The sequence below is a fragment of the Meriones unguiculatus genome, chromosome 15 (genome assembly GCF_030254825.1).
Source record: "Meriones unguiculatus strain TT.TT164.6M chromosome 15, Bangor_MerUng_6.1, whole genome shotgun sequence".
Classification (NCBI taxonomy): domain Eukaryota; kingdom Metazoa; phylum Chordata; class Mammalia; order Rodentia; family Muridae; genus Meriones; species Meriones unguiculatus.
Window position 1 is genome coordinate 71,266,202 of NC_083362.1, and position 27,264 is coordinate 71,293,465.

At 44.8% G+C, this 27,264-nt stretch overlaps 1 protein-coding gene across 4 annotated transcripts in view; it reads left to right on the plus strand.

The window, feature by feature from the left end:
- Window positions 1-10,812, plus strand: part of Cab39 (calcium binding protein 39) — a 72,397-nt gene extending 61,585 nt beyond the window's left edge. For all 4 annotated transcript variants that reach the window (XM_021658196.2, XM_060368766.1, XM_021658198.2 and 1 more), the window contains exons 6-9: window positions 1,498-1,557; window positions 4,380-4,445; window positions 7,451-7,594; window positions 8,231-10,812. In XM_021658196.2, coding sequence (XP_021513871.1) covers window positions 1,498-1,557; window positions 4,380-4,445; window positions 7,451-7,594; window positions 8,231-8,419 — 459 coding nt within the window. In that variant the 3' untranslated portion in view covers window positions 8,420-10,812. The remainder of the gene's footprint in view (window positions 1-1,497; window positions 1,558-4,379; window positions 4,446-7,450; window positions 7,595-8,230) is intronic.
- The last annotated feature ends 16,452 nt before the right edge of the window (window positions 10,813-27,264 follow it).

Here is a 27,264-nt window from a genome sequence, read left to right on the forward strand (position 1 = left end):
CTTTATGCTGACCTGTCCTGATACTTCAGGCTGAGTTAAGAGTCAGCATCTCTCAGATAGCCTCTCCCTCAGTGTTCTTTTAGAGAGCAACGGGCTCTTTTAGCTGTACTTACTCAGATTGCCCACAAAATCTTGCTGAACAGCAGGTGTATACTGAAGATTTTGGCAAAATTGAAGTGGCATCACCTTATACAGATCCTGACACACAAATCTCTTCATCCATCCATCCATCCAGTTTCTGGGTGCCTGACTTGTTTCAGGTACTATTCTTGGGTCTGAGGATTCAGCAGTGGCTGCTGCATGTAAACTCTATCCCTGTGGTACCTACTCAGGGACACCAGCCTTATGAAACATGGTAGCAGGCTAAAGGGTGGAGATCCTCTTTAACAGCCAGGCCTACTTGCTTTCTCTCTCAATGTGTTCCTTTTCGCATTACAACCTTCGGTGCTTGATGAGATTCTGGACACACTACCGACTTTTCTCTCTGCCTATGATAAGAGAGCTTGTAGCACCTGTCAAGTGGAGACCCTGCATTTAAAATCATGCCAAGCAGCAGACAGGTACTGAAGGCTTCGGGAAAGTGACTACTGCATCTCCAAAGATGCTGAAACTAAATTCTAGCTTCTTAATTTTACCTGTTTAATTCTCACAGGAGACTTGGGGGAAAATAAGCAAAGTTTCCTGAACCTTCAAATGAGGGAATACAACACAAACCATGTACAGCAGTTTGAACAGCTGTAAATCCTTGGGGTGGGGTTATAAGCTTTCTTAAAAAGCATACCATAAAGAACATTTAATGTATGCTTCTCCAAATATGTCACTTTCTTAAATGTATCCTTCTCCAAATATGTCTTCTGAGTTTCCTGGTTCATTCATTGATTTATTTAATACTAAGCCTTGTTATGTACTGGTCAACAGTGCTTAGGTACCAGAAACTCAAAGCTTGTAAAAGTCAACATGATCCTTGTTTTATGAAACTGACAGTCTAATGAAGGAGAGATTTTACTAAATAAGCCCACGAGCAATTGTAGAATCACAGCTATGACCTATCAGGAAAGGTTTTCTGAGGAAGTGATATCAGAGTCCGGGTCAGGGATCAATGACTGGGCATGTGGAAAGCCTCTGTGAAGGGAACTAATCAGGAGGTGAGTGGCAGATCAACTCCCTGAAGACCAGGAGTCCAGTCTATCTCCACAGAGGAACTTAAGCTGGACTGTGGTCCATGTCCAGGGCCACCTTCAAGCCAGCTTCAGAGAGCGGTAGTAAGGTACAAACAGTTCTGACCCAGTGAGACCAAGATCACTTCGTGGATAACTCTGTGGTCCTGAGTAAAAATCATGATGAAATATTAAATACTTATTGTTTGTTCATATTTAACAGCAGTTTATTAAGTAATTTGGCACAGATATTTTAGAATTCTCTTTCCTAAGAGAGCATTAACAGAGACCAACTGTAAAAATACATGGTTTTTGGTTTTTATTTTTTTTTTTCTTCTAGGATTTACTTACAAGACATAAATTGCTCAGTGCAGAATTCTTGGAGCAGCATTATGATAGAGTAAGTATGTGAAATATTTTAAGTAACATAATTTTTTAACAGAAATTAAATGGGGATTTAAGTTATGTTTTATATCAGAATATTTGACTGTGGTGTTGGTAAATGGTACTAAAATCAATTCTTTACTAAGTCTGAAACAACATTTGACCTTCATTCATACATTGCCTTTTGTATCTCTTACTTTAGAAGAGAAAAATGGTTGTTTTTGCTCCTGAATGATAACCCAGTTAAGATGCAAAGAGAATTTAGTCTGACTTGTATACCTTCTCTTCCTTTTTCATCAGTTGCTGCATACAAGTAGAGAGAAAGAGGCAGCAGCTGATAGGATTGCAGCGCTGGCCTAGAGTGAGCAGGACCCAGCTCTGCTCCTGCTTCACTGCTTTCTTCTTTGTGGCATGGCCAAGGCACTTATTGCATGGGGCTTAGAAATCCTCATTTGTAAATTGAGGACACTGACCTAGCCGTCAGTAAGGTTGCTTCCAGCTCTGTGTCAGTATTGGTCAAACCCAGGAGTGATGACCTCCAGAGAGCTGTCAGTGATCCCGTGTGCCCCTCAGCCACACAGCTTCCCCAGAGCCACAGGGCCTTTGTTTACTCCTACACATAGGCCTTCCTCTGGGCTTCTCATAATGCCACAGTAGTTCCCTGCACCACACATTTAGAGAACGTAGAATAACTGGCCACTTAAACTTTCTGTCCATCCCACCAGACTTGGCTTATGTTTTAAATTCTTCTACTAATAGCTTAGGTCTTTGTTAATACTTCATCATTTGCTTCGTACTTCACTACATTATAAAGTTCTTAGAGGCAGAATTTATCCTTCTGCATGTGTCCCTTCTTGTCTCACCTCTCCCTCAGCAGCATCATAGTATGTAGCTAAGTAAGCAGCCTCATGAATGGCATCTTATTTCTGCCAAGAGGTGGGATGTGGTTGTTTCTTTTTGTGTGTTTTTGGTTTGAGATGGTAGGCTTCATCGCATTGGAACTTCACAGGCTTTTTAACACAGTGTTCTCAGCCTTTTTGTGGCAGCCCTTTTTGTGTGGTCTTATCAGATAATACATATCAGATATTTTCATTATGATTCATAACAGTTGTAAAATTATAGTTATGAAATAGCAATGAAATAATTTTATGGTGGAGGCCTTCAACAACCTGAGGAACTGTATTAAAGGGTCAGAGCACTGAGTAGTGGTGTCACATGCCTTTAATCCCGAGCACTTGCAGCCTGGTAAGACCAGCTGGTCTGCAGAGCATGTTCTAGGACAGCCAAGGCTACACAGGCTCTGTCTCAAAAACAAGACAATGAGAAAGGGTTGCAGCTGCAACATTAGGAAGGCTGAGAATTGCTGCTTTAACATCAAACTGCCTGAGTCTGGCTGGCTTCAAGTGCTAAAGCCTTTCTTCATTCTTCGTGCCGCCTTTAGCCTCAGAGTGGCACCTGCCTACTAAGAAGAGTGTATGGAGTGTGTGGCTCTCTGATGCTAAGGCCCATGGACAGAGCGCCAAAACATAATAGGCAGTTAGTACTTCTTACCTATTTTATTTCCACAAGGCCTCAAACCTTTTTTTAATATGCTACTGTCTTAATTTAAAGCCTCCCACAAATAGACTACTTCAGTTAAAGAAATTTACAGTAGGTGATGAAGTCTGTTTTAATGTTGAATTTAAACAGTTTCCTATATATTATTTGTGAATGTGATATCAACTAATATCACATGCATGATGTTAGAAAGACATGCATGACACAACTAGCAGAAATGTGTAAAGTACAGTCAGATCTGAAAGGAATGTGAAGTCCTAACAAAAAAAATACATGCTCCTAAAATCTTGACCACTTTCTTTGTTGTATTGTTTTGTTAACCAACTAAAGCACGTGGGGAAACAATCAATTAAAGGAGCGAAAGATGTGTGCTGGTTGCTCAGAGTCTTCTGTAGGTAGGATTCTTGAGAGAAGCTGGGTTGCCTGATGCGGATTGCCTTTAATGGCTCCTACACCAGTGACGTGCTCTTGTTAGTGTCACCACTTTGAAGGCGTGGTGGGGTCTACCAGCTCTGGTTTGCAGCTTTGCACTTTTCAGGTCTCTCAAACTATGACATTTTTTTATTTCTTTCACGAATGTCTTTGCCCTTCCATTTCTAAATGTTGCTCCCTTCTTTCACCTTTGAACCCAATTCTCACCTTTCAAGACCTCTATCTACTTAACACACTGCCAGGTTTTTCCTCTCAACTCTATTTTCTCTCCTGTTTGATACCTTGAAAGAAGAGATTCCTTTTCCTTTTTTGTGGTCTAGATTAATTGAATTCCTGTATATAAAATAAATAGGAATTTTTGACACCACGAAATGATCATGGAGACTGAGAGAAGGTGTTAATGCAGTGGTTCTCGACCCCTTTGGGGCCACATGTCAGGTATTTACGTTACATTTGATAACAGTAGCAAAATGACAGTTATGAAATAGCAATGAAATAATTTTATGGTTGGGGTCACCTCAACATGAGAAACTGTCTTAAGGGGTCTCTGCTTTAGGAAGGTTGAGAACCACTGTGTCAGTGCTTTATGCATGTGGATTTGGGGCTTAGAAGGGGACTTTGTCAGAGCAGTTTCTGGATCTGGCTGGAGTCTGAGGGGACTAATCCCAGGAGCTGCTTGTGTAGAAGTGGCTGGTTGCATCACCAGAGGGGTACAAGAGAAAGAGAGGTTTGACATCACTGTTAGCAAGAGAACACGGGCCTTTGTTGATGTTGAGCATCTGCCTTGAACTTCACCATGTTATCTAGCCTTCTTTTCCATGAACTAATGTATGTTCTTCTGGTCTCTAGTTTTTCAGTGAATATGAGAAGCTACTCCATTCAGAAAATTATGTGACAAAGAGACAGTCACTGAAGGTATGGCAGATTTTCTTTCCCATGTCATTCATTTCTCTTCATTATGTATTTGCAACTTGAATTTGGAGAATCAGAGACTTGCTGGTGTTGGTTTTAGACTTGCAGGAAAAAATTGATTTGTGATTTGGGCATGGTCAGGATTTTTGCAGCGTTTGGGATATAGTAGTGGTCGGATATGCCTACTGTGGAAGGTTGAGACACCAAAGGGGAATATAACAGGAGATGGAAGAGGACTTAATCCTCCAGCAGTGCAGTATTTTAGATTCTGAAATATTTTTATAGGGATTGAAATTTTTGTTGTTTTGGTTACATAGGGTCCTGCTGTGTAGCCAAAGTCAGGCTTGAGTCCTGCATAAATCTCCCATTGGACAATAAGCATGAACCATTGGGTCTTGCACAAACATATTTTTAAATGGACTCGTGCCAACTAGATGAGGCATTCCAAGTGTACAACACATGTGATACAGACTAGGCTCTAAAGGATGGGGCCCAGCATGTGAACATTGAAACTGAGCTGACATACCTTTGCCTGCTTTGTCCCAACACAGGGTATGGGCACTTACATTCTAAATGTAAGACTGGAACTCTAGAGCAAACTGACAGACTAAGGAGAGAGAGAGCTCAGTTGGACCAGTACTTGCTGTGCAAGTGTGAAGATCAAATCAGGTCCCCTGGCACCCACACGAATGCTGGGCAGGCATGGCAGTTTACCTATGCTTGGGTAGTGGAGATGGGATCCTAGGCTCAAGCTGGCTTGCTAGACTACATCAGCAAACTCTAGGTTCAAGTAAGACATTCTGTCTCAATATGGCAGGTGGAAAAGTGACTAAGGAAAACAAGTTTTGAGCTCTTCCTACAGACACACATGCATACATGTGGCAGCCACACATGTGTGCCTACACATATATGAGCGTGCGTGTAAACCACACTGACAAACAGCAGCCTATGATCCAAACTCAGCCAACTACTTGGTTTTGTAAATAAAGTTTTACAGGACCACAGTTATTTATGCATCATCTTTGTGGCTGTTTGAAACTAGATTTCAGTGGTTGTCAGAACATTTGGCCTACCAAGTCTAAAATATATATTGTCAGAACAACCGCTTACCTCTGTGATTATTAAATATATAGAAACACATCCAATTCTATCAGCCAGTTGTTCTGACAGAACTAGAGATGGAGTTACAAGGACATAAGATCCCATTCAAATATTTTACTAAATGCATTTTTAAATTCCACTTTGCCCAAAATTTCTGAAAAGTATCTGATTCTGTATTGATGAGACCCCATTCCCTCTCCTGGCTGTCAGCAAATGAATATCATTTTGTAAAACTTCATTTTCATTATGCCCAAGGATTTGTGTTCCCAGTTTTCTTTTAGAAATTAAAGCAAGTCTTTCTTCAGAACACCTTTAGTTTCTGTGATAGAAGATGAACACAATGAAAGCTGCACTCCTATAGCACTCACTTGTGAGTCTACTGAATGTAGGCAGGTCGCTTTTTACCTTAAAAATTAGTAATTATATGATTCATAGTGGTAAGCCTGAAGTTAGTAGTTTTTAATTATTAAAAATTATTACATTGCCCTTGTTTTGGGTGGGGAATGGAGCACATTTGGAGATTTAGGACAAGTTAGGGCAGTCAGTCGTCCACAGTGTGGGTTCTAGGGATTAAACTCAGGTTGTCAGGCTTGGCATGCAAGAAACCTCACTCACTGAGCCATCTTGCAGACCCATTCTTTATGAATCCTAGGTAGCACAGATTTAACTTCCTGAACAGTTTGCTGAGAGGTGAGTAGTATGGACCTAACTTTGGTCTTCTGCAAGAACATTGTTTTCTCAACCACTGAACCAAGTCTTCGGCCCTACAGCAGTTTTTGAGTCTTGATTTTTGGTGGGGTTTTTTGTTTGTTCGTCTTTTTTTTTTTTTTTTTTTTTCTGTTTTGTTTTGTTTTTCAAGACAGGGTTTCTCTGTGTATCCCTGGATGTCCTAGAATTCACTCTATAAACCAGGTTGGCCTTGAACTCACAGAGATCTTCCTGCCCCTGCCTCCTGAATGGTGGAAATAAACAGCCATCCTAGCTGGTATTTGTTTTTGTATGATGAGAAGCTGATTACTTGGAAGCCAGTTATTTAGAAATGACCGTATCTAGAGTTTGTCTAGGAACCAGATTGGGTTGCTGCAAAAGCAGATGCCATCAGGCACAATTCTTCTGTGCTTCTGTTCCCCTCCCTTAGACCCTGTTCCAGGAAAGGAAGCCCCAGCCTGCGGCCTAGCATGTGCTTTGCCTATGTTCACACTTCAGTTTCTCAGAGAAGTCAATACCATTTCCACCTCATTGTATATATGGTGAAACTAAGGCGCAAAGAAGGCAAGTTACACACTGGAGGTTACAGACCTAAACCAGGCAGGCTGGCACCAGGACATGTCCTCAACTGTCTGTCCACAAGGATCATGCCCATTCCCAGCAGGGCATGTAGCCAGTACACTGGGCCCTGGCTAGAGCTCAGTGTGAGAACAGCCTGGAGAAAAGTCTCAACTGAGCAGTAACCATTTGCACAGAGTTTATATGGTGCAGTGAGGAAGCACGAAAACAGGCAGAGGTGGCTTCAGCTCACTGCTGTTTCCTTAACAGTCAGGTTGTCTTGAAGAACATCCCTGAAGACACAGCTTTGTGAGGCAGATGTGAGAAAACAAAAACTTTAGCATGCACTTAGGCAAACACCACCCTTTATCCTGGAAGGCTCTGCTAAATATAATTTAAAACGGGGGGGAAAAAAAACTCCGTTAAGATTAATGAACAGAAATTCCTAGTACCCTTTCTTCTGACCACTTTTTTTGGTAGTGGTTGTTTGTTGTTAATTTTTATTTTTGTTGGTAGTTTTTTTTTAAACCAGCCTTGTCTAGCTAGCTTCAGGTGATGACTATAAGATGGGTTGTTTAATTTTTTTATTTGCTTTCAGTCTTAATAGTAATTTAAATGTAATGGCCTAAATGTCTTTTCAGCTTCTCGGTGAGCTGCTGTTAGATAGACACAACTTCACTATTATGACGAAATACATCAGTAAACCTGAGAACCTCAAGTTAATGATGAACCTCCTCCGAGATAAGAGCCGAAACATCCAGTTTGAGGCCTTTCATGTGTTCAAGGTGGGCTGCAGAGGCAAACAGTGCTTTCCTCCAAAACTGTTGATTACAGTTACTAACATACTGCCTGGTTTGGACACCCAGAGTGATACGCAGTTCAGTCAGAACGTTTAAACAGAAGCAGGACTGGATGGGAATGGGTGGTGCCATTTGGACTTGAGAATGAGAAAAGAGAGGGGTGTCCTCCTCCTCAGCTTCCACAGAACTATGCAGTGACAAAGCCTTTCTCTTGCTGCCCTCCTCCCCCTCCCATCCCGTCTGAGGCTGACCTCAGATTAATCTTTGTGTCCCTAATAAGTGAAGGCCAGTGCAAAGCAAAGACTATTTTTAATGATTTCCTTGGAGAGTTTTCTCCTTAAAAGTCAGTAAGCCTTCCTGTGTCCAGAAATAATTTGATTCTAAACTCAAAGCCAATATTTAGTCCTAACTACTGTGTTTCAGGTTTGGCAGAATGAGTTTGGCAATCTTTGTGCAAGAATATGTAATCGTTATTATTTCTCCCTGTCATGTAAAAATTCTTGAAAAAATTTATATAAAGGTTCTTCTAAAGAAAAATGTAATTACACCAGGTTCCTAAATGCCCAGGAACTTGCTGAGTGGATATTGAATTCTCTGACTGAATATTGAATTCTTCTGCAGGTGTTTGTGGCCAACCCCAACAAGACGCAGCCCATCCTAGACATCCTCCTCAAGAACCAGACCAAACTCATTGAGTTCCTCAGCAAGTTTCAGAACGACAGGACCGAGGACGAGCAGTTCAATGACGAGAAGACCTATTTAGTCAAACAGATCAGGGATTTGAAGAGACCAGCTCAGCAAGAAGCCTAATTCCCAAGAAACACCTGCGATATCCCACCCAACTTCAGCACTTGCTGTTAGCTGCTCAGCATCAGGCACTCTTATCGATCCATGAGGAACATTACTGCTAATCTGCTATTAAGTGAACGGTTTTTCATTTTACCTTTTTGTTTTTCAGTCCAGGTTGGAGAACGTAGCTGCTGCTGCTTGCACATTAGAGCGCACGTGGTCTTTCCCTTGATCTCTGTATCATTTCAGAACTCACAGACTCCATTTGCTACAGGAGTTCTGAACATGCCTGGGCTCATGAAGGCAAATGTATGATGAGAGTGGTCTAGGGAAAAGGCGTTGATGACATCGGCTAACACCTGTACCTCGGCACTGCTCTTTGCAGATCTGTGCAGTACGACATGGGTACACCTGGCTTCCCATTGCCAGATCATCCACCTTCGTCGAAGGAAGATGGCATTTACAGAGATTTGTTGGAGATCAGAGGGGAACTGTATCCAGTGTGAGCTTTGGGGAGAATAAAGTTGACGTGCAAATAAATTGATACTGAAACTTAGCAACTTCTCAAGTGTGGAGCTTCATAAGGTCATAAGGAAAGTGTATATATGCTTTTCACAGCTTTCTAGAACTTTTTGACATTTGATTTTCTTGAAACTTACAAACCTGGATATGTTGAAGGGTGTTTGTTAATTTTACTTTTGAAGGTGTTTTTAAACAGTAGAGCTAGTAGCAACACCTTACGTTTCATTTCAACACTGCTTACAGGTTTCTTTTGTATATAATTCTTAGATTGCTCATTTCTTTTAAATCGTTTAATTTGTACAGCAGAGGAATGTTATTGTAGTAGTATGTAACTATTACCTGAGTTTTGCAAAAAAAAAAAAAAAAAAAGAATGCTCATGTAATTGAAATACTTGAGATCACATGAAAATGCTGATTTTAACATTTAAGGATCACAGCATTAAAAGAAAAAAAAAAACAAAACCAAACCCTTGTATTCAGTTACCCAACGGTTTACCGTTGGCAGGCAGAACTACACCTGGAACTCAGTCTGCTACACATTCTTGCAGAATATTGGCCTTACTCATTTAAAATGCGTCCTAAGATTGCCATATCTATGAATGATACAGATTATGCTAAATAATGCTGATTCTTTGTGGGGGACCTCTGTAGAGCACCCTTTCTTTCTTAGAGTAAGTAATATCCAGTACAGTAGTCGTGAAACTGAATAATTAAAACTGGCTTCTCTTAGGAAAAGAAGAGCCCTAGTCCTAGGTGTCCTCTGGGGAGATTGATGGTTTTTAATGTCCTTTTCCTTAATGCCGCAAATTATCAGTATTTATAAAGTGACTGATTTTGCACCACTTTTTGTGACTGTGACCACAACAGAACAATGTCTCCTAGACTGTAGCTACATAAAGTTACTAGAATGGTGTCTGTTCGTCCCAGTGACACACAGATCACAACTAACAACTTAAAATCAGAGTTTGCCCGATCCAATTCAGCATGGCTGTAGCTGACTAAAAAATTTACATAATTTTTCTTTGCTAGCCTCTCTTACTAACTGAATTATTCACTGGCCAGTAAAAGGAGCCTCCTAGCTGATGTTTTAGCAGGTGTTAAAGTTTTCTTCAAGGAACACAAGTCAGAAAATCCACTCCGTAAAATATAGGTCTGTTCTATTTCATTTAAATGGCAGTCTACAATAAAGGGTTTCCAAGGCTCTCTTTACCAGGGTGTGTGTGTGTGTGTGTGTGTATAAGAGAGGAAAGAGATAGAGAATATTCATATTCTCTAGTAGAAACTGGGGAAGCAGTCAATCTCCTGGATAAGGAAATCTTCAACTGGGTAGGGGCCAGACTGAGCCAAGCTAAGTACCTAGTCCTTGCCCCACCTTGTCCTGTCTCGGGATATGGTGTGATAGCAGCCATTACACCAAGTGGAAGGGTGTCTCCTTGCCAAGCTAGCTCTTAGAACTTGAGACAGCAGAATAGCTTCCACTTGGGCAAACAGTAGTACTAGAGTCATGGTGTTAAAAGATGGGGTATGATGTGTCAAAGAAATGTGTTACAAATGCATTGGAAGCTGAAGGTGGAGAAGACTTTCTGGATTGTTTTTAAACAGAACAATGTGAAAACATTCAAAATTGAAAAGTTGCATTTGAATTGTGATCATTTCTAGGTTCCAATTACCAGAACAATTGTCCTGGGTGTGGTTCCTTTGGTGTTATAAAGGGTTAACTTTACTTAAGGCAGTTATTGTGGGTTTTTTTTTTTTAACCCTTAAAAAATTGGGAGATGTATACAGTTGTTAATGACATGGAAGTGTTTCCTTTCTCCTGAGGAAAAGTGAATTTCTTATCAGAATATCTGGCTGGCCCTGTAATTTAAATTAAAATAAAATTTTGGAGAAACTGCCTTGTGATATCCTTTAGACGGCCACTTCGTATCACTGTGGAGAGTCCCATCAAGAGACACAAGCACACATTTTGTCAAAGACAGCAGGAAATAGTTAACCTCCTCAAGATACAGTGCAACCTGCCATGCAAGCTCTCCCTTGCCGGTGTGCAGCATGATCTGTTAAGTCACCTTCCTTGTCTCCAAGTTCAGTATCATACTATTTTACAGTACCTTCTTACCACCCCCGACATTCTGAGTGTAGCTCTGACTTTTGTCACTTTGCCAACGCTTTGAGACAGCACTGACTGCTTGCAGGAAGACTCACAAGTTACTAGAGCATGTCGCTGGTGAAGGTAAGACCTATGTGAAGCCATGTATTCTGGGGCGCCAAGGCCCACCTCCATCTGGCCCCTATTCTGTCTCCAGAGGTGACGCCTCACCTGTGCATAGCCTGCCAACACTTGACTTTATCAGTCAGTGAGCTCTTCACTTGAGGCAGCAGGGCAAGGGACCTGCTCGTGCCAGACACTTCACTAGAGACAGCACCTTGCGGCTTATCTGCGGGTGCTGCACTTCCATTCCCACCTCCCACTCCCATGGTCTCCAGGCCTCCACTGAATCCTTGCACCCCTCCAGCTGCATGCTGAGCAGGTACCCTGTGCTGCTTGTCTCCATCCTAACCTGCAAGGACTAGACGGACTCAATCATGGATGCCCCAAGGGCCGCAATGTTCCATAGGCATACCAGGCCATAGGGGATGCCACAAATGCCAGTCGAGATCCTTTAGTGAAAGGGCTGTTTTCCTCGCTTCTGCCAACCATCTCAGCTGCTCCCAGAAACTGAGAACGAAGTAATGTCCCATGAGACACTCCTTCCCAAAGCTCAGCTTCATCCCCAAAAATCAACTCCGACCTCAGGACTAATCTGAACACTTTTACCATGTTTGACCATCAGTTTTCTGCTAACGTTTTTGTGTTTTTCTTTCAATCACCATGTACCTCTCTCCACTAAGCACTTAGAGGCCAAGAATGTCTTGCTAAGACCTGGATGCCCTGGGCCCCCTGCCTGGAGGGGGGCCAGTAATTGCACAAAGTTAGCAGTTGTTATGAACACCATCACTTTGGTGACCTCAGAAACCTTCACGTCTGGTTCTCTATGTGCCTGGAGAGGTCAGTGACTGCCCCCCTCTCCCGGTTCCTAGACAAGAGATTATACCCCATAGTTACTTTCTGTCGGTGTCTGTGGACATCTGTGCCTCTACATTTCTACACGAATGGCAGCTCTGCAATTTTGGCTGATCAAAAATAAAACCTCCCAGTGACTTCTTAACCATCTAGATCTCAGTGGTCCCTTGGGGTCGAAATGGGGATAGATAGATTTTGCACTGGGTGGGCCTTCCTTTCCCTTCAGATGCAAAGGTGAACAGTGGCCTCCATGAGTGGCAGGCCATTGGAAGCCCCCAGGTGTGGTTCCCAGCGGTTCCTTTGCTTGGTTCAACCTTTGATCCGTGTCCTCTTGGAGTTTCCACCAGTGGATAGGGCTGGAAGCCAGCTTGTAACAAGAACCATCAGTGCCTCATACATTCCCTATATATGATGGCTACAGGGCCCTCTTCTGGACCCAAGTGTAGAAGTGACTGTGGCTAGCAGCTGCTGTAGCTGATGACAGTTGTGGCTGGTGGGAAAAGACCAGTGTTTCTCAACCCCAGTCTGAAGCAGGTCTGAGCCCCAACATCCACCATGGTAGCGAGCTTTGATCCCCTCTGACCTGTTCCCAAATAGATGATAGTGGCCTCGTTGGAAGCCTTGTCCCAAGGTTGGCCCAACAGCCCCATCATCCCCTTAGCAAACCCTAGGTGATCACGCTGAGCTGCTTTCGCACTTGAAGCCCACTGGAGGGCAGTGTAGCTCCTCGGATTAGTGCTGCAGCCTTACTGAAAAGACTCAGAAGTCCTGGGTCTGCTGGACATCCTGGAGCTTCCTGGAGGGACAGCATTTTCAGTGAAAGCATGGAGGCAGTCATCAGGTGGTTATAGAAATGTCGGGAGCAGGGGAAACCCAGAGTGAATGTGTTGACAATGGCATGGAATGGTGCCTCCTGCACCATGCAGGCAGATGTGGTTCTTTGGTTTTTAGAGTCTGAGTGGCAAGTCCTGAAAGGCTCCTCATTTTCTAAGCATCAGCCTGTTGGGGCAGCGCAGAGGGGACCAACAGCTAGCGTTCCTGTGGGCCACAGAGCATGTGCTGGCTGAGGACAAGGCAGCATCTGAGACTGGATGTGCTCTCTTACTGAATGACCCATGGCACCCACACTGAGGTTAGCTTGGGATGAGCCCCCACAGACCAGGGTCTGCTGCTTGGGGAGACAGGATCCCACCTATGCCCTACCCCTGTCCCTAGAAGACCAGAGCCAAAGCTCTGGGGACAGAATGGCAGGGAAACAGGCCAGGCCTTGATACCCTAGGAGGCTTCTAAACACACTGCATCAGGGTTTCCATTGTACATCTAAATAACAGCCCCCAGAGTCCCTGGGATCCTTGAAGAGAGGGAGGCAACCACAGGTGTGAGAGGGGGATGTCTGGGTGGCAGTTTGCTCCTCATGGACCACCACAAAGGGGTGTCTACAGAGCCCCTCCAACTCTTACCTTTATTCCCCATGGAAGATGTGGAACTTTGGCCCACTCTGGTTGTGAAGAACCAGGTGTTAAGAGCTGTCTCACTGAAAGAACGTGTCCATAAATCCAGAAATGTCAAGTTCACCGGGAAGCAAAAGTGAAGAGTCGTGACAGGGCAGGTTTTCCTGCTCTCTCTAGCTTGCCTCGCTTCATTTCTGCTCTCCCATGCTGGCCTTGCCTCCTGCTCAAGACAAGGAGTAAGAGCCAACTCCTGGGCTTCCTAGAGGAGCTGAGGAGAGCACCTGAACACAGTAGGTCATCAATGCATGATGGCTTGGAAAACACATTGGGGTGTCTTAACGGTCCTCAGTACCCTTCAGAATACTCCCCAACTTTGATTCATTCTCTGGTTTCAGAGATAAAAACAAGTCCTTTCTGAATCTGGTGACACTGGCCTTTTGTCACAGCATTCTGGAGGCAGAGGCAGGTGGATCTCTGTGAGTTTAAGGCCAGCGTGGTCTACATAGTGAGTTCCTGTAAAGTCAGAACTGCATCATAAGACCCTGTCTCAGACAACAACAGAAAAAAAGCTAATCCCTTCGCCGGCATTTGTGATGCCAGAATGGCTCGGTGCTTTATCACTGAGTACTCTTGATTGAACACTGACACCTGCCACTCAGGGCATCAATGCATCATGACAGTGGCTCATTCTATCTCACCGTGGCCCAGCAATCAGAAGGGCAAGCAGGTGACTGGGGACAGCACCATGCCGGAATGACTGCACCTGAGAAACTCTGGCCACTGCCTCTTCCAAGCACTGTTCAGGTTTAAGTCTCTGGTTTTGTGCTAATAAGAGGAACTCAAGCAACATGTGTCTGTTCGCCCAGTGATGAAATAGGAGGCAAAGTGAGCCAAATGGATTCCCGAGATGGTGGAGGCTTTCACCTGAATGCCTCACCTGAAGGAATGCCTCATCCGAGCACTGAGAGATTGATGAAGATGAGGAAAACCCAGCAGGGCTCTAGGAGCTAGTGTGGTTCTATAGGACAGATTAGAGCAGTGCTCATCAACCTGTGAGTCTCGACCTCACGGGGCTCTCAGATACTCTGCGTAGCATGTGCTTACCTTACAATTCAGAACAGCAAAAATCACAGTTAGGAAGTAGCAACAAAAAATAATCTTATAATTGGAGGTTACCACAGCATGAGGAACTGTATTAAAGGGTCAAAGCGTTAGGAATGTGGTTGAGTGCCGCTAGGCTACAGTCTGGAAGAGCCCTGAATGTAAGAATGGATCACTTGGCACAGAAACAGCTTCTCTCACATTTTCAAGAAAGCAGAGGTCAGGCAATAGAAGGAATCACAGATCCTGAAGAGTCCTGGCTGTTTTGTTTTGTTTATGCAGTCTTGCTATGTCATCCTGGCTGGTCTCAAATTTACAAATCCTGCAGCCGCCTCCTCCCAAATGCTGGGGTTACTAGTGCCCACCATGCCCAGTTTAGAATCCAGAACATTCCTGAGGTGAGTACATCCTACCCACCTGCCAGCATCTAATCCAAAAGCAAAACGATAGGAGATAAAATAGAAAACTCCAGGTTCAACTCTAATATAAAGGGGCTCTGAAGACTGCATGCTAAGCACTGCAAACAGGCAAGTTACTGCTGCTGCCCAGTCAAGACTGTCTCCTAATCTGAAGGTCGGTTTACAGTCACCCGCACTTAACAACACCATTGTCCAGCACATCTGAGACACTCAGTGAACTCCAAATAAGAACAGTGCAGAGACCCCCAGGGGAGGCCTGCAACTGTGACAAAGCTGATAACAGGACAGCTTTGAAACAAGAGTCACCTAGCCAGAGCAGTGACACCTGCCTGTGGTCTCAAGAGGCTGAGGCAGGAGGATAGAGACTTTCAGGCCTGACTGCTGAGCTAAATAGTAAAACACTGTTTCAAAACAAAACAATCAGAAACAACACCAATAAATAAATTAAAACTTTCAAGGCAACAATGATACAATTGTTTCATCTACAGCCCTAGAGGCCAGAGGGAGGGGGGGAGGGAGGGGGGAGGAGGGGAGGGAGGGGGGGAGGGAGGGAGGGAGGGAGGGAAGGAAGGAAGGAAGGAAGGAAGGAAGGAAGGAAGGAAGGAAGGAAGGAAGGAAGGAAGGAAGGATAAAGACTAGAGGAAAAAAAAATCAACAATCCTATATCCGGGAACAGGTGAGGTGATGTGGCTCAGCCAGTAAAGGCACATGATGCCCTGAGTTTGATCCCTGGTACCCACATGGTAGAAGGAACGGCCATAAGTAAACATGGAAAACATTTAAAAGTATTATCTAGTAGAGCTGACCTTTACTAGATGAAGGTGAAATGAGGGCATTTTCAAATAGATAAGACTCGGGGACCTCCTCCCGACCCGTCTCAGGAGAAATGACCACTAGAGAAATGTCTTTAGGCTGAAGAAAGAGGAGCCGATGCGGTGAGTATGTCGGTTTTCCCAAACAGGTAAATATGCTTTTCCAAGCTTATATGAAACAGTCCTGAGAGTGTTCTGTTGCATACTTACTGTCTGTGGCATAATGGCACACAGGAAGAGGGGCAGAGCTGACTTCTGGTGGAGCGAAGTCTCACATTCTGCCCTAGTGGAGTTAGCATCAACCTTCAGTAAATTGTAAAATGCATACTGATACCTAGAACCACCCCTTTAAAACAAAAAACAAAAAAAAAAGGGGGGGGTTAAAAATCAACAAGAGTTAAAATGATACCAAAAACATTTATTGACAACAGAAGACAGATGTTTCTAGTAAGAAAGGGGTCGGAGGGGAGACGAGCTATACAGCCCCTGAACAGCAAATGTCAGTATTAAAGTCTATTCAGTCTGACCAGTGAAAGCCAGACCTGGCAGTGACAATCCTCAAACTCAAAGATACAAAAAAGCAGGCATGATGAAGATCTTGAGGCCAGCCTGGGCTACACTGTCAGTTTCAGACCAACCTGGCTTATAGAATGAGACATGATCTCAAATAAATAAAGAAAATTTCACAAGCATCTTGAAAATAAAAGGGCAGAGGAAAGAAACCATGGAAAGAGGAAACCATGAACCCATCGGGGCCTGCAAGAGAAAGGTAAGTAGTAAGCCTGGGAAGACGGACTCTGATGGAATTGCCTGTATCACACTGGCTTGGGGCCATGTCTGTGGGGCATTTTCTTAATAATTGATATAGGAGGGCCAGGTCCCAAGGCATCTTCTAAAGCAAATGAAAGTGTGGGTCTGCCAATGCCATGCACCCAGTGTCTGCAGCACCCTTTAGAGCCACGGCCTTGAGGCTGTCCAGGTGACTGATGCCTGCTGTCACATGGAGGGGCCTGAAAAACACTGCTAAAAAGGAATCTCGGAGCCACAGATTGTATCTGAGCTGCCTGCTTCTGTGACATTTCCTGTGTTTGGTGGACGGAAAGTAGATGAGCAATGATTTCATCCGAGGACAGAGCCAGGAATTAGCTGCAAATGAGGTGAGAGGACATTTTGGAGCAAGTAAGATGCTCTGACACTCGATTGTGAACAGTTTCTCAATTCTACACATTTACTAAAAAGCATCAAGCTTAAAGAATCATCTGCTTGTATCCATCTGTCACTTTGGTAACATTTTAGCATAAAGAAGGAAAGTTGTACTTTTTTCTATGGACTAAATATACTCCATTGAGAAATTAATAATGATGATGTATTTCCTGAGCACAATGCTGGTAAATTACCACTGAGATGGAAATAAAGATAGTGAAGCTAGGAGGCTAGCACAGTGGGTAAAGTGCATGCCTTATACGCATGAGGACCTGAGTTCAAGCCCCAGGATCTGCATATTAAAAAGTTGGGAATGGTGGCATGCACTTGTAACCTCAGTGCTGGGGAGGCAGAGACAGGCAGATGCCTGGGGTTCACTGGCCAGCCAGCCTAGCCTGCTAGGTGGGTTCCATCCAGTGAGAGACTGTCTCAAAAAGTGGGGAAAAGAAAAGATGAAATGGAGGGAGAGGACCTAGGAAGCTGGCTCAGCAGTTAATAGCACTTGTTGTTCTCCTATAGGACCTGAGTTCTGCTCCTGAGTTCAGCTCCCAGCAACAACATTGTCATGAGCCCCAACCACCTGTAACTCCAGCTTCAAGAATCCCAATGATATTCTGTCCATAAGAGTTACTCCTCGGATTCAAAAACATAAATAGAGCCAAGCATGATGGAGGAATTTGAAGCCACCTGGCCTACGGAGTCAGTCTCAGACCAGCCTGGCCTATAGAATGAGACTAGCCTCTGTGGACACACACATACACATAAGGCCTAAAGTTGTCCACTGACCTCCACATGTCCATGCCTGTGCCCACACACCCTCACGGCAATGAATATAAACCCTCACAAGCATGTATGTATCCCACCAACAGTAATAATAATACTTATTTCTATCACACCGGATTTTTAAATGAAGGTGAAATAAAGGCATTTCTGAATAAACCTCAACTGCGTGAATTGATACCCTGTAGCTCACTGAAACTGCCACAGAGAGCTCAGAAGCCAGAGAAGATCCAGATGGAAACAGGAAGGAATGAAAAAAGCTGGAAGGCAAATGGATGGTAACTATCAAGGGCAATTTTATCTTCCCTTAATTTCCTTAGAGGGCAATTGACTCAAAGCAATAATAATAATATATTGTGAGATTCATAACATTTAAGGAAGCACATTTGTAATGTAAGAAAAGAGGTGGTCACATGATAAAAATCCTTATGTTTTCAGAAGGTGCCTAACTTCACTGAACCCCTGAATCAGCCACTCTAAAACAAAACAAAAGAAAAAGGCAAGAGAAACTATAAAAGACCACAGTATACCTCATAAAAGAGAGAGATGAGACAGGGCCAAAGATGGAGACGCCTAAGACAGCCAGAAGATGAGGGCCAATGCCCCACCACAGCCACACTTACTCAAATGAAAGCAGCTTGAGGCGCCATGTCAAGAGCAGCAGAGCAAGGCCCAGCTCTGTTCTATGTACAATAGTTGCTCCTTAAATATAAAGATACAGACGAGGGTGGTGACGGAGATGCCTGAGCAGTTAAGGCTGCTCTTGAGGAGGACCCTGGTCCAGTTCCCGGTGCCCTCAACAGGCAGCTGTAACTTTTAGTTCCAACGGGTCTGATGGTACATGTGGTGCACATACAAACATGCAGGCACTCATGTGTGCACATATATCTATATGGATTGATGTCTATATTGATAGATATAGAGATACATGTGTATAAGTTAAAATGGAAGATTTAAATAAAAATATACAAACACTAATTACATCTGGTATGCCCGGATGAGCACTAAGAAAACAGACTTAGAATAAGAACCGTCACCAGAGTTGAATTTCCTTTCTTCCTTGCTCATTATTAAAAGGGAAAAATGAAGCATTCACCTTACTTCTTCCTTGACACTTAATGGGAAATTGGTGATGTGAGGCAAAACCCCCTAAAAGGCCCCCACACGGTCCCTTCCACATCCCTCTCTACACATTCAGGATTTCCTCCCTGCAGACCTAGGGGCACTGAACTTCAGGGGGGCTGCATGATCTGTGTCGGCAAGATGGACCAGGTGTCCAGAAGATCAGAATCAAAGGCTCCCGAGGAGACAGGGCCTCAGGCACATCAGTTCTGCTTAGTCCTTGATCCCCTCCTCCACGGGAATCAGCCAGTCACATCGACTGCTGTGGTCCAGGTGGGATGCACTGTGAGCCCTGCCAAACGAAGGGGGCCTGGAGCAAACTCGAGGCGAGGCTACACACTCTCTGCAAAGGCCGTGATGCTCTGTGACACACATGTCCTAAAGGCTTTCTCTCATACTGGAGCAGCAGCAGTGAAAGGACCTTGGGCCAGGCTCCGCTCTTCTGGGATCTTTGGGCATGGTAGAGACGCTGGGAACGGGGGTCAAGGGGTTTCATCGAGACTTCTTTGTCCCGATAGAAACAGACTGGTCACTGGAATTTCTGCCTTCCTCGGAAAAAGGCATAAAGCTTTTGGAAGCTCAGTTTTGTGGAAAATGCCTAAGAAGTCCTTGACTCAACATGTATGCCGAGGGATGTGGTTCAGTGGGTGGAGTGCCACGCGCCTATAATCTCAGCACTTCCGATGGAGGAAGCAGGAGGATCAGAAGTTCAAGGGTATCCTCAGCTACATAGTAACCGCCCTGCTTCAGCTTCTAAGAACACAGTGGAAAACAACTTGAAGAGGAAAGACTTCATTTCAGCCTATGGTCCATCATCAAGGGAAGCCAGAGGAGGAGCTCACCGTAGGAACCCTGAGCAGAGACTGAACCAGCAGAAACTTCCACCCTGGAGTTATCCTGCCTACTGGCTTGCTTCCCCTGGCTTGCTCAGCCACCGTTCTTAAACAGCCCAGTCACAAGTGCCTGATGATAGAAGCCCTCCTCTATCAATTATCAACCAAGGAAATGGCCTACAGAGGTGCTCAAGGCCAGCCCGGTGGGGGCAGTTCCTGAATTGAGATGCCCTACCCCACCACGTGAATTACTTCTCTATCACTGTCATGAGACACCAAGGCAACTTAGGGAAGAAAGGGTTTATTTACAGCTGCAGAGGGAGAAAAGTTCATCACCCTCACGGCAGGGAAGCAGGGCAGCACACAGGCATGGTGGCTGGACCAGCGGAGCTGAGGGTTTGCACCTTGAACCACAAACATGAACCAGAGAGAGGAAGCTAGAAATGATATGTATGGCTTTAAAACTTCAAAGCCGGGCTGGAGAGATGGCTCAGAGGTTAAGAGCACTGGCTGCTCTTCCAGAGGTCCTGAGTTCAATTACCAGCAACCACAAGGTGGCTCACAACCATCTATAATGAGATCTGGTGCCCTTTTCTGCCATGTGGGTGTACATGCAGACAGAACATTGTATACATAATAAATAAATCTATCTTTAAAAAAAAGAAAAGAAAAACTTCAAAGCCAGGCCCCAGCAATGAACTTTGTCCAGCAAGGCCACACTTCCTAATGTTAGGGTCCATGAAAGAAAGACCCCAGACTCAGCTAGTATGAAAAAACAAACAGCATTTATTCTGCAGAGAATTCCAGTATGCTGGGGTCACCACCTCCACAAAATGGTAGCAATCCCATGGGAGCTCAAAGGCCCCTTTTAAAGCCAGAAAGGGGAATTCTACTGTGGCTACCTGACTTTGATTGGGATTGGCTGGTGCCCATGGAGACTACGTAACTCCCACTGGGATTGGTTGGCTCTTTGGAATTAAGGTCTCTCACTAGGCCCACCGCCAACTGGGGATCAAGTACTTCAAACACCTGAGTCAGTGAGGGACACTGTCACTTAAACCACAATGCCAGGTACCTCTCTGCATTTGTCTCAAGTTGACAAAAACAACCAATAACAACCTTGCCTCAAAACAACAACAAGAAGCTTTGATGGAAACCAGATATGAGATTAAGTTATTGGGAGGGTAGAGCACATATCTAGCATGCACAAAACCTCTTCAAGACCCACACACAATTACTAGAAGTAGAAATCAGTAACTAGTTTGCCTTAAAACAGGTTTTGGGGAACGTACACAAAGAGAAACCAGAAAAAAAAGAAAAAAAAATTACAAAAAGCAACCTTTAGGAAATGCACCTGGGGAGCCAGGCGCAGTGGCACACACCTGTAATCCTAGCACTCCGGGAGGCAGAGGCAGGCTGATCTCTGTGAGTTTCTCTCTGGTCAACAAATCCCGTCCAGGAGAGCCAAGGCTACACAGAGAAACCCTCTCTTGAAAAAAAAATAACAACAAAAAAGTGTGGAACAGCCTTTAGGGTGGAAGTGGGGGAAGAGGTCCCCTACAGGACTGAGGGAGGCTTGGTGTGGAAATGATGACCTCCATGGATACAACCAAAGCAAGGTGTGTTGGCGAACTTTTTTTACGTTTCACATCTTTTTCTCCCTACTCCATCCCAATCCCTTCCAACACACCCCAACACCAGGCAGAAGAGAGAGGGGGTTAATGGGAGAGGGGATATAGTTCTTTCTTAGCTGCTTCCTGCTGGTCAGGGTCATTGGCTTCCTTGGTGCCAGTCCAGTCCTTGTTTCCGGAGATCTCCAACTTCTTGTCTTAAAGCAGCAACCAGGAGCAGCAACGTTCTTTCTCCCCACTCCCCACTCGCTGGGCTCTGGCATGTACTCTCTCCAGAGTCCTCAGAATTAAACTATCTGCAGCTGGCAAAGCGCAGCTCGGCAGGAAGCAAAGAGCCTGCTGCTGTGGACCATCTGAATCAGTCCCACATCCCACACCTGGGACCAAAACAAAAACATGTTTACATCCACAGCAAAGGTGAGGCGGTGGCCAAGGATAGCAAGCAAATGAATTATCAAGCCTGTGGGAGACCACTGGGGGGAGGGGCACTTTTGAAGCCCTGGAAAAAAGGCAGTGTGGCTGGTGGGAGGTTGAAACCGGCTGTAACAAGACAGTTCAAAAATGGATGCCTCCCGGGAGGCATTTGAAGAAACAAGCAAGTCAAAGAGATCCTTTAAAACAGTCTAAAAGAAGCCAAATGAACATGAAATTAGCCAAAATAACTGATGCCTTCTTATGTAAAGTCTGAAGGAGGCTTTGGTGGGGGTGGGTAACAGCTCCAGCAGGAATGGCAAGTCTTTCCTGGATGCAAGAAAAAGCACGGACTGCTCACCAGATACCCACTGGAGAGAGAATTTACCCTTTAAAGCTGAAGGAGACTGATTCCAAAGCAGATGGTAAGATTAACCATGCTGGACACTCAGAGAACACAAGCCAGCGTTCTGTCAGGAAAACTCAGACGAAGCATGGGCTGTTAGCGAAGCAAGCCAGCTTCCTGTGGGAGAAGAAAATCATGGCGATGAGAAACCCCGTGGGTAGCAAGAAGCCTTGGCCATTTAAGAAAAGTTACACAGTAGACTAAATAAGTGATAGAATTTAAAATTTAAGGGCAAATGTTACGTCTTAAGCTTAGGTTCCAGCGCTTAAGAGATCTATAAAGCAAAAGTGCCTCTAACCTGTAAGCCCCACAGAGAATTCCCTAGAAAGCTGGGAGCTGTCATTCATGTAAGAGTTTTCACAGAAGTAAACAAGTTTGGTTGCCCCAACTGCACAGAATGTGCTTGATCACTCCTAGGCGGGAGCTACAGCGACAGGGAATAGGTCAGGATGCATGCGAGCCCTGATTGGACGAAGGCAGGAAGTATGTAGCCTTGTGGATTTTGCCTTTATAAGCTCCTGACTATAATGTAATTCCTGGTCATTCTCTGGGAATCCTGCTGTGCCCTGCCCCGAACGGTGGGACTCAATTATTCTCGGGGTTCAAAGGGGGATCGTACCTGCAAGAAAAAACGGGCGGGAAAGAAAGCGAGACCAGGCAAAATTTTGTCGAGGTCTGTTTATTGCTCCCTGGAGCTGTACTTTTATATTTTTTGAAATAAGGAAGCGACTACCCTCCCGATCGGGGGAAGGGGGCAAATTATCGTGGCACATTCCGTGGCTCTTCCTGGGATAGATAAAATCAGTCAGGGCGGGGGGTGGTTTAGCAACCTTTCGGGAAGTTCCGTCCAGGTGGTTGAAGTTGATTACATACCCAGGCATCAGTAATTTTCCAGTCACCACAACTAGATGCCCGGGACTCTTGGTCCCCAGCAGTGCCCAATTCACATGACCCCCAAAAGACCATCAGGAGTCTAATCCATTGCAAAACACAAGGATCTTTTTATTGCAAGCTCAGGCTCACACCCCCAGTAATGCAGCAGTTGAGATTAGAGCCCTGAGCTCAGGGTAGGAGAGTGATTTAAAGGTCCCAGTCCCTCCCAGCAGACCCAAAGCAGGGGAATTCCAGCCTGGCAAGGGTCTATTGGTTGAAACACAAAAGAGGGTGTTACATTTTGATTGGCTGTGGAAAGGCGCCAAAGCCATTAACAGTCTGGCTTCTTTTGTTTGGCTGTCTCTAGGGGAGAAGGGTGATCTGGGCTGATTTCCTAGCAACTGTATCTAGCTGGCAGGAAAAGAATGCAGTAAGTCTGGTTTCTCCCTGCAGTTGGCTGGACACGTCTCCACCTGTCTGGCCTTTGTTCAGGCTTGTGCTTTAAATTTTAATCCAATAACCCAAAAAATGAATTTTTAATTCTCTGGTCTCTCAATCCCAGGCATGGACCTGACCAGTGTCCATCATCCTGGCCTGTATTTAATAAAGCTTGCTTCAAATTTGGCTCAAAAATTGTGGTCGTGGTCTTATTCTCACCCAGTGGGATCAACACTGGAGATTAAGACATGAAATTGAATCCCCAGAACTCACAAAAAAAGCCAAGGGTAGTGAAAGCCATAATCTCAGAGCTGGGGAGGCAGAGACAGGAGGATCCCTGGGGCTTAAATGGCCACCATAGCTTGATTGGCAAGTTCCAGGCCAAATGAAAGATTGTGTCACAAAACAAGGTGAACAAGACCTGGCAAACAATACCCACAGTCAGACCTTCGACCTTCACATACACACAGGGCCCAGGGTTGTGGAGCTGAAGAAGGAGGAAAGAAGGAAGGAATTAAGATTATCTGCCTCCCAGATGTTGCAATAGTCTCTGGGCAGAGGCCAGTTGGGTTGCCAGGTTGAATACTGGTGCCCAATTAAAAATGGACATACTTATTCTAAAAATTATTTGTTGTATATCTGAAATTCCAATTTCTCTAGGCACTGTCTCCGGGAGCACCAGAGAGCTTGAGTCCTCTGGACATGCTTGTGAGAGTTGCCTTGATTAGGTTAGGTGATATGGGTGAGCCCATCTTAATTGTGGATGGGGGTTCTAGAACCCTGACTTCGGACATCGAGGGAATGAAGAAAGGACAGACACAGAACACATGCATTAAAGCTAGTATGGGGTGGGGTTCGTCTACTGCTCATTAGGTACAACACAGGGAGAGGAGGTGGCTAGTCTCTGTAGGAGGTCTCGTGCAGGGGGAGAAAGCCACTGTCACCCATCTTTTCACACGCTAATCCATAAACACCCATACTTGGCTGCAGAGGAAAGCTGTACCATTCCTTTTGAGCCTGGCCCATATAGGTAATGGCTTTGTCAATTTCCCACTCTGGGCCAATTGGTCTTGGAGTCTTTGACAGGTCATGCCCAGGTCAAAATATACACTCATGGGGCTGGAGAGATGGCTTAGTGGTTAAGAGCACTGGCTGCTCTTCCAGAGGATCTGGGTTCAATTCCTAGCACCCACTGGCAGCTCACAACTGTCTGTAACTCCAGTTCCAGGGGATCTGATGCCTTCACACAGACATATATGCAGGCAAAACATCGATGAACATAAAAAACATATATGCATATACACATTAATACATGTATGTGTGACTATATAATGTATATATGTATAAATAATTATATATAATATACATATATCATATATATCATATAGATATCAATATATCATATCATATCATATCATATCATATCATATCTGATATGCCACAGCCTGACCAGCAAGATGCACTGGGCCAATAGGAGTTGGATAAAGAAACTTCCCACATATCTAAGAGGAAATTTGGCCTCATAGTGACCTTTTTAACATTCATCTTCCATGTTGTATTGTATACAACACATTTTTCTGAATCCAAAGTCTTGACAACCATCTACCTTCCCTCACAGAGGTTAACTCAAGTGCCTAAGCAAGGAAGGCAAACACAGAGGAGGGAGGCAAAGCAGAATTCAAGCTCAGCACGAGCCAGGCCCCATCAATCACAGGCAAGTCTGGTAGGTACCCAAGTGCTGCCTGGAGGCTCCAAGAGGCTGTCTAGTCTCTTGCCCCAACTCTGCCTCCAAGTCCATTGTCAGCAAATGTGTTTGCATTGTCCAGGTGCCCTGAGAGATCACAACAATGATAATGATGCTGTAATAAAATCACGAAGATTTACCAAGATCCCTAAAGCTTAATAAGCTTTTTGTGTCACTGACCAAAATCCCTGACAGAAGGATAACAGAAGGACGGAAATATATTTTTAGCTCTTTGTTTCACAGGGCTTAAGCCAAGGTCATTTGGACCCAGGTACGTGGACAAAACATCACGGCAATGAAGGTGTGACCAAAACTGTTTGCTTTTTTTGTGGGAGGAAGCAGGGCGAAGGATACAGGAAGAGGCCAGAGCAGCTGCAGGCCCTAAGGATAAGCCCTAAATGACCTATCTCCTCCATCGAGGCCCCACCTCCTACCTCTCAGTATCCCCTGATAATGACAGCAGATCATGAGTCCACCCATAGATCAAACTTTTGATTAGATGAGAGCCCTCATGATCCAATTCTTCCTGTTACCATCACAGACACAGCAGAGCAGAACTTAACTAAGATCTTAGGCACTTCTCAAGGAAAAACTAGCCAGCATACACACTCATGCACTCACATACACACACTCATTCACACACATGCACAGTCACTCAGGCTCACAGATCACACATGCACATATAGACACATAGACATACGTTCATACTCACACACACACATACACTCGCATTCACACAAATCAACACATTTGAAGACAAAGACTGATATAAAGGAAAAAAAAATTAACCTAGGACTGGCAGAATGGAAGAGAGGAATAGTTCAAAAAAGCCAGAGAAGCAGAGATCTGCATCATGTGACAGACTCAGACACAGGTGTGAGAAGGCGTGCCCTTGGCTGCCAACGCAAAGCCTCAGCGTGAGAGGAGCAACCAGCGTGTGCAGGAAGTAGGAGGTGTTGGGAAGAAGGTTGGGGGCCAGCAGGGCCTGACAGAGTGGGCCCCCTCCCCCCCCAACCTCCTCATTCCCCCACCCCCAGAAGGAAATGAACAGGCAGAGTGAGGTTTAGGCAGAGGCAAGACCTGACCTGGCCTAGTTTACATTTTATTATTAATTAATCAGTCAATTTATGTCTGCGTGTGACTGGGTACACATGTTTGTATGTGCATGCGGAGGTCAAAAGACCTTAGCTGCCAGTGTGCCGTCTTCCTTTTTGTTTGAGGCAGAGTCTCTCCTTAGCCTGGACTTTGCTGGTTAGGCTAGACTAGTGCATCTCCTGGGATCTGCTAGGCTCTACCTCCCTCCCACAGACTATAGTTGGAATTAAAATAGTCTGTCATACGACGCCCAGCTTTTTAGGTGGTGCTGGGGGATTCAAACGGTGGTGCCCATACTTACTGGGTGACTGCTCTCCTGCCTGAGCTATTGCCCAGCACTGAATTTCATTTTAAACTGAGCTCCTGGCTTCAAGGAAAACAGGCTTTGGGTTGGGGGTGTTTTACAAAAGCAGAGATGGTCCGAGGGAGTAAGACCAAAATGTGAGGAGTGAGCAGCTCTGGACAGGTCAAAGAGGCAGGGTCCGGGAAACAGGCTTGGAGATGCAATGGCGGACGTGAGCCAGAGGCAGCAGGAAATACGTCAAGGTTTGGGTCTCAGCTGCTGGAGCAGCGCTAGCGCCGTGGCATGGAGGTGGCGCAGCGTGGACGAGAAGTGCTTTTTGTTTACATTGTTATAAACAAAAATAAAAACCCCAAACATTCTAATTTACCAATAAAGACTCAGGAGCCAGATGCTGGGGTGAAAACCTGATAGGTCAGAGAGGCAGAGAAAGCATCCAGCTGACCTTCCTACTCAGCTCAGGTCCAGATGGAAAAAAACAAAAAAACAAAACCCAAAGGCTCACTACCTCAACTAACAGCCCAGGAGGAAAAGGTCAAAACAACCCAAGGCCAAAGGCTTGCCAGCTCAAAGCCCAAAAGGCAGGGACTGGATCAGTAGACCAGGCTGGCACCGAACTCACGGAGTTCTACCTCCCGGAGTGCTGCAATTAATTACAGGCAT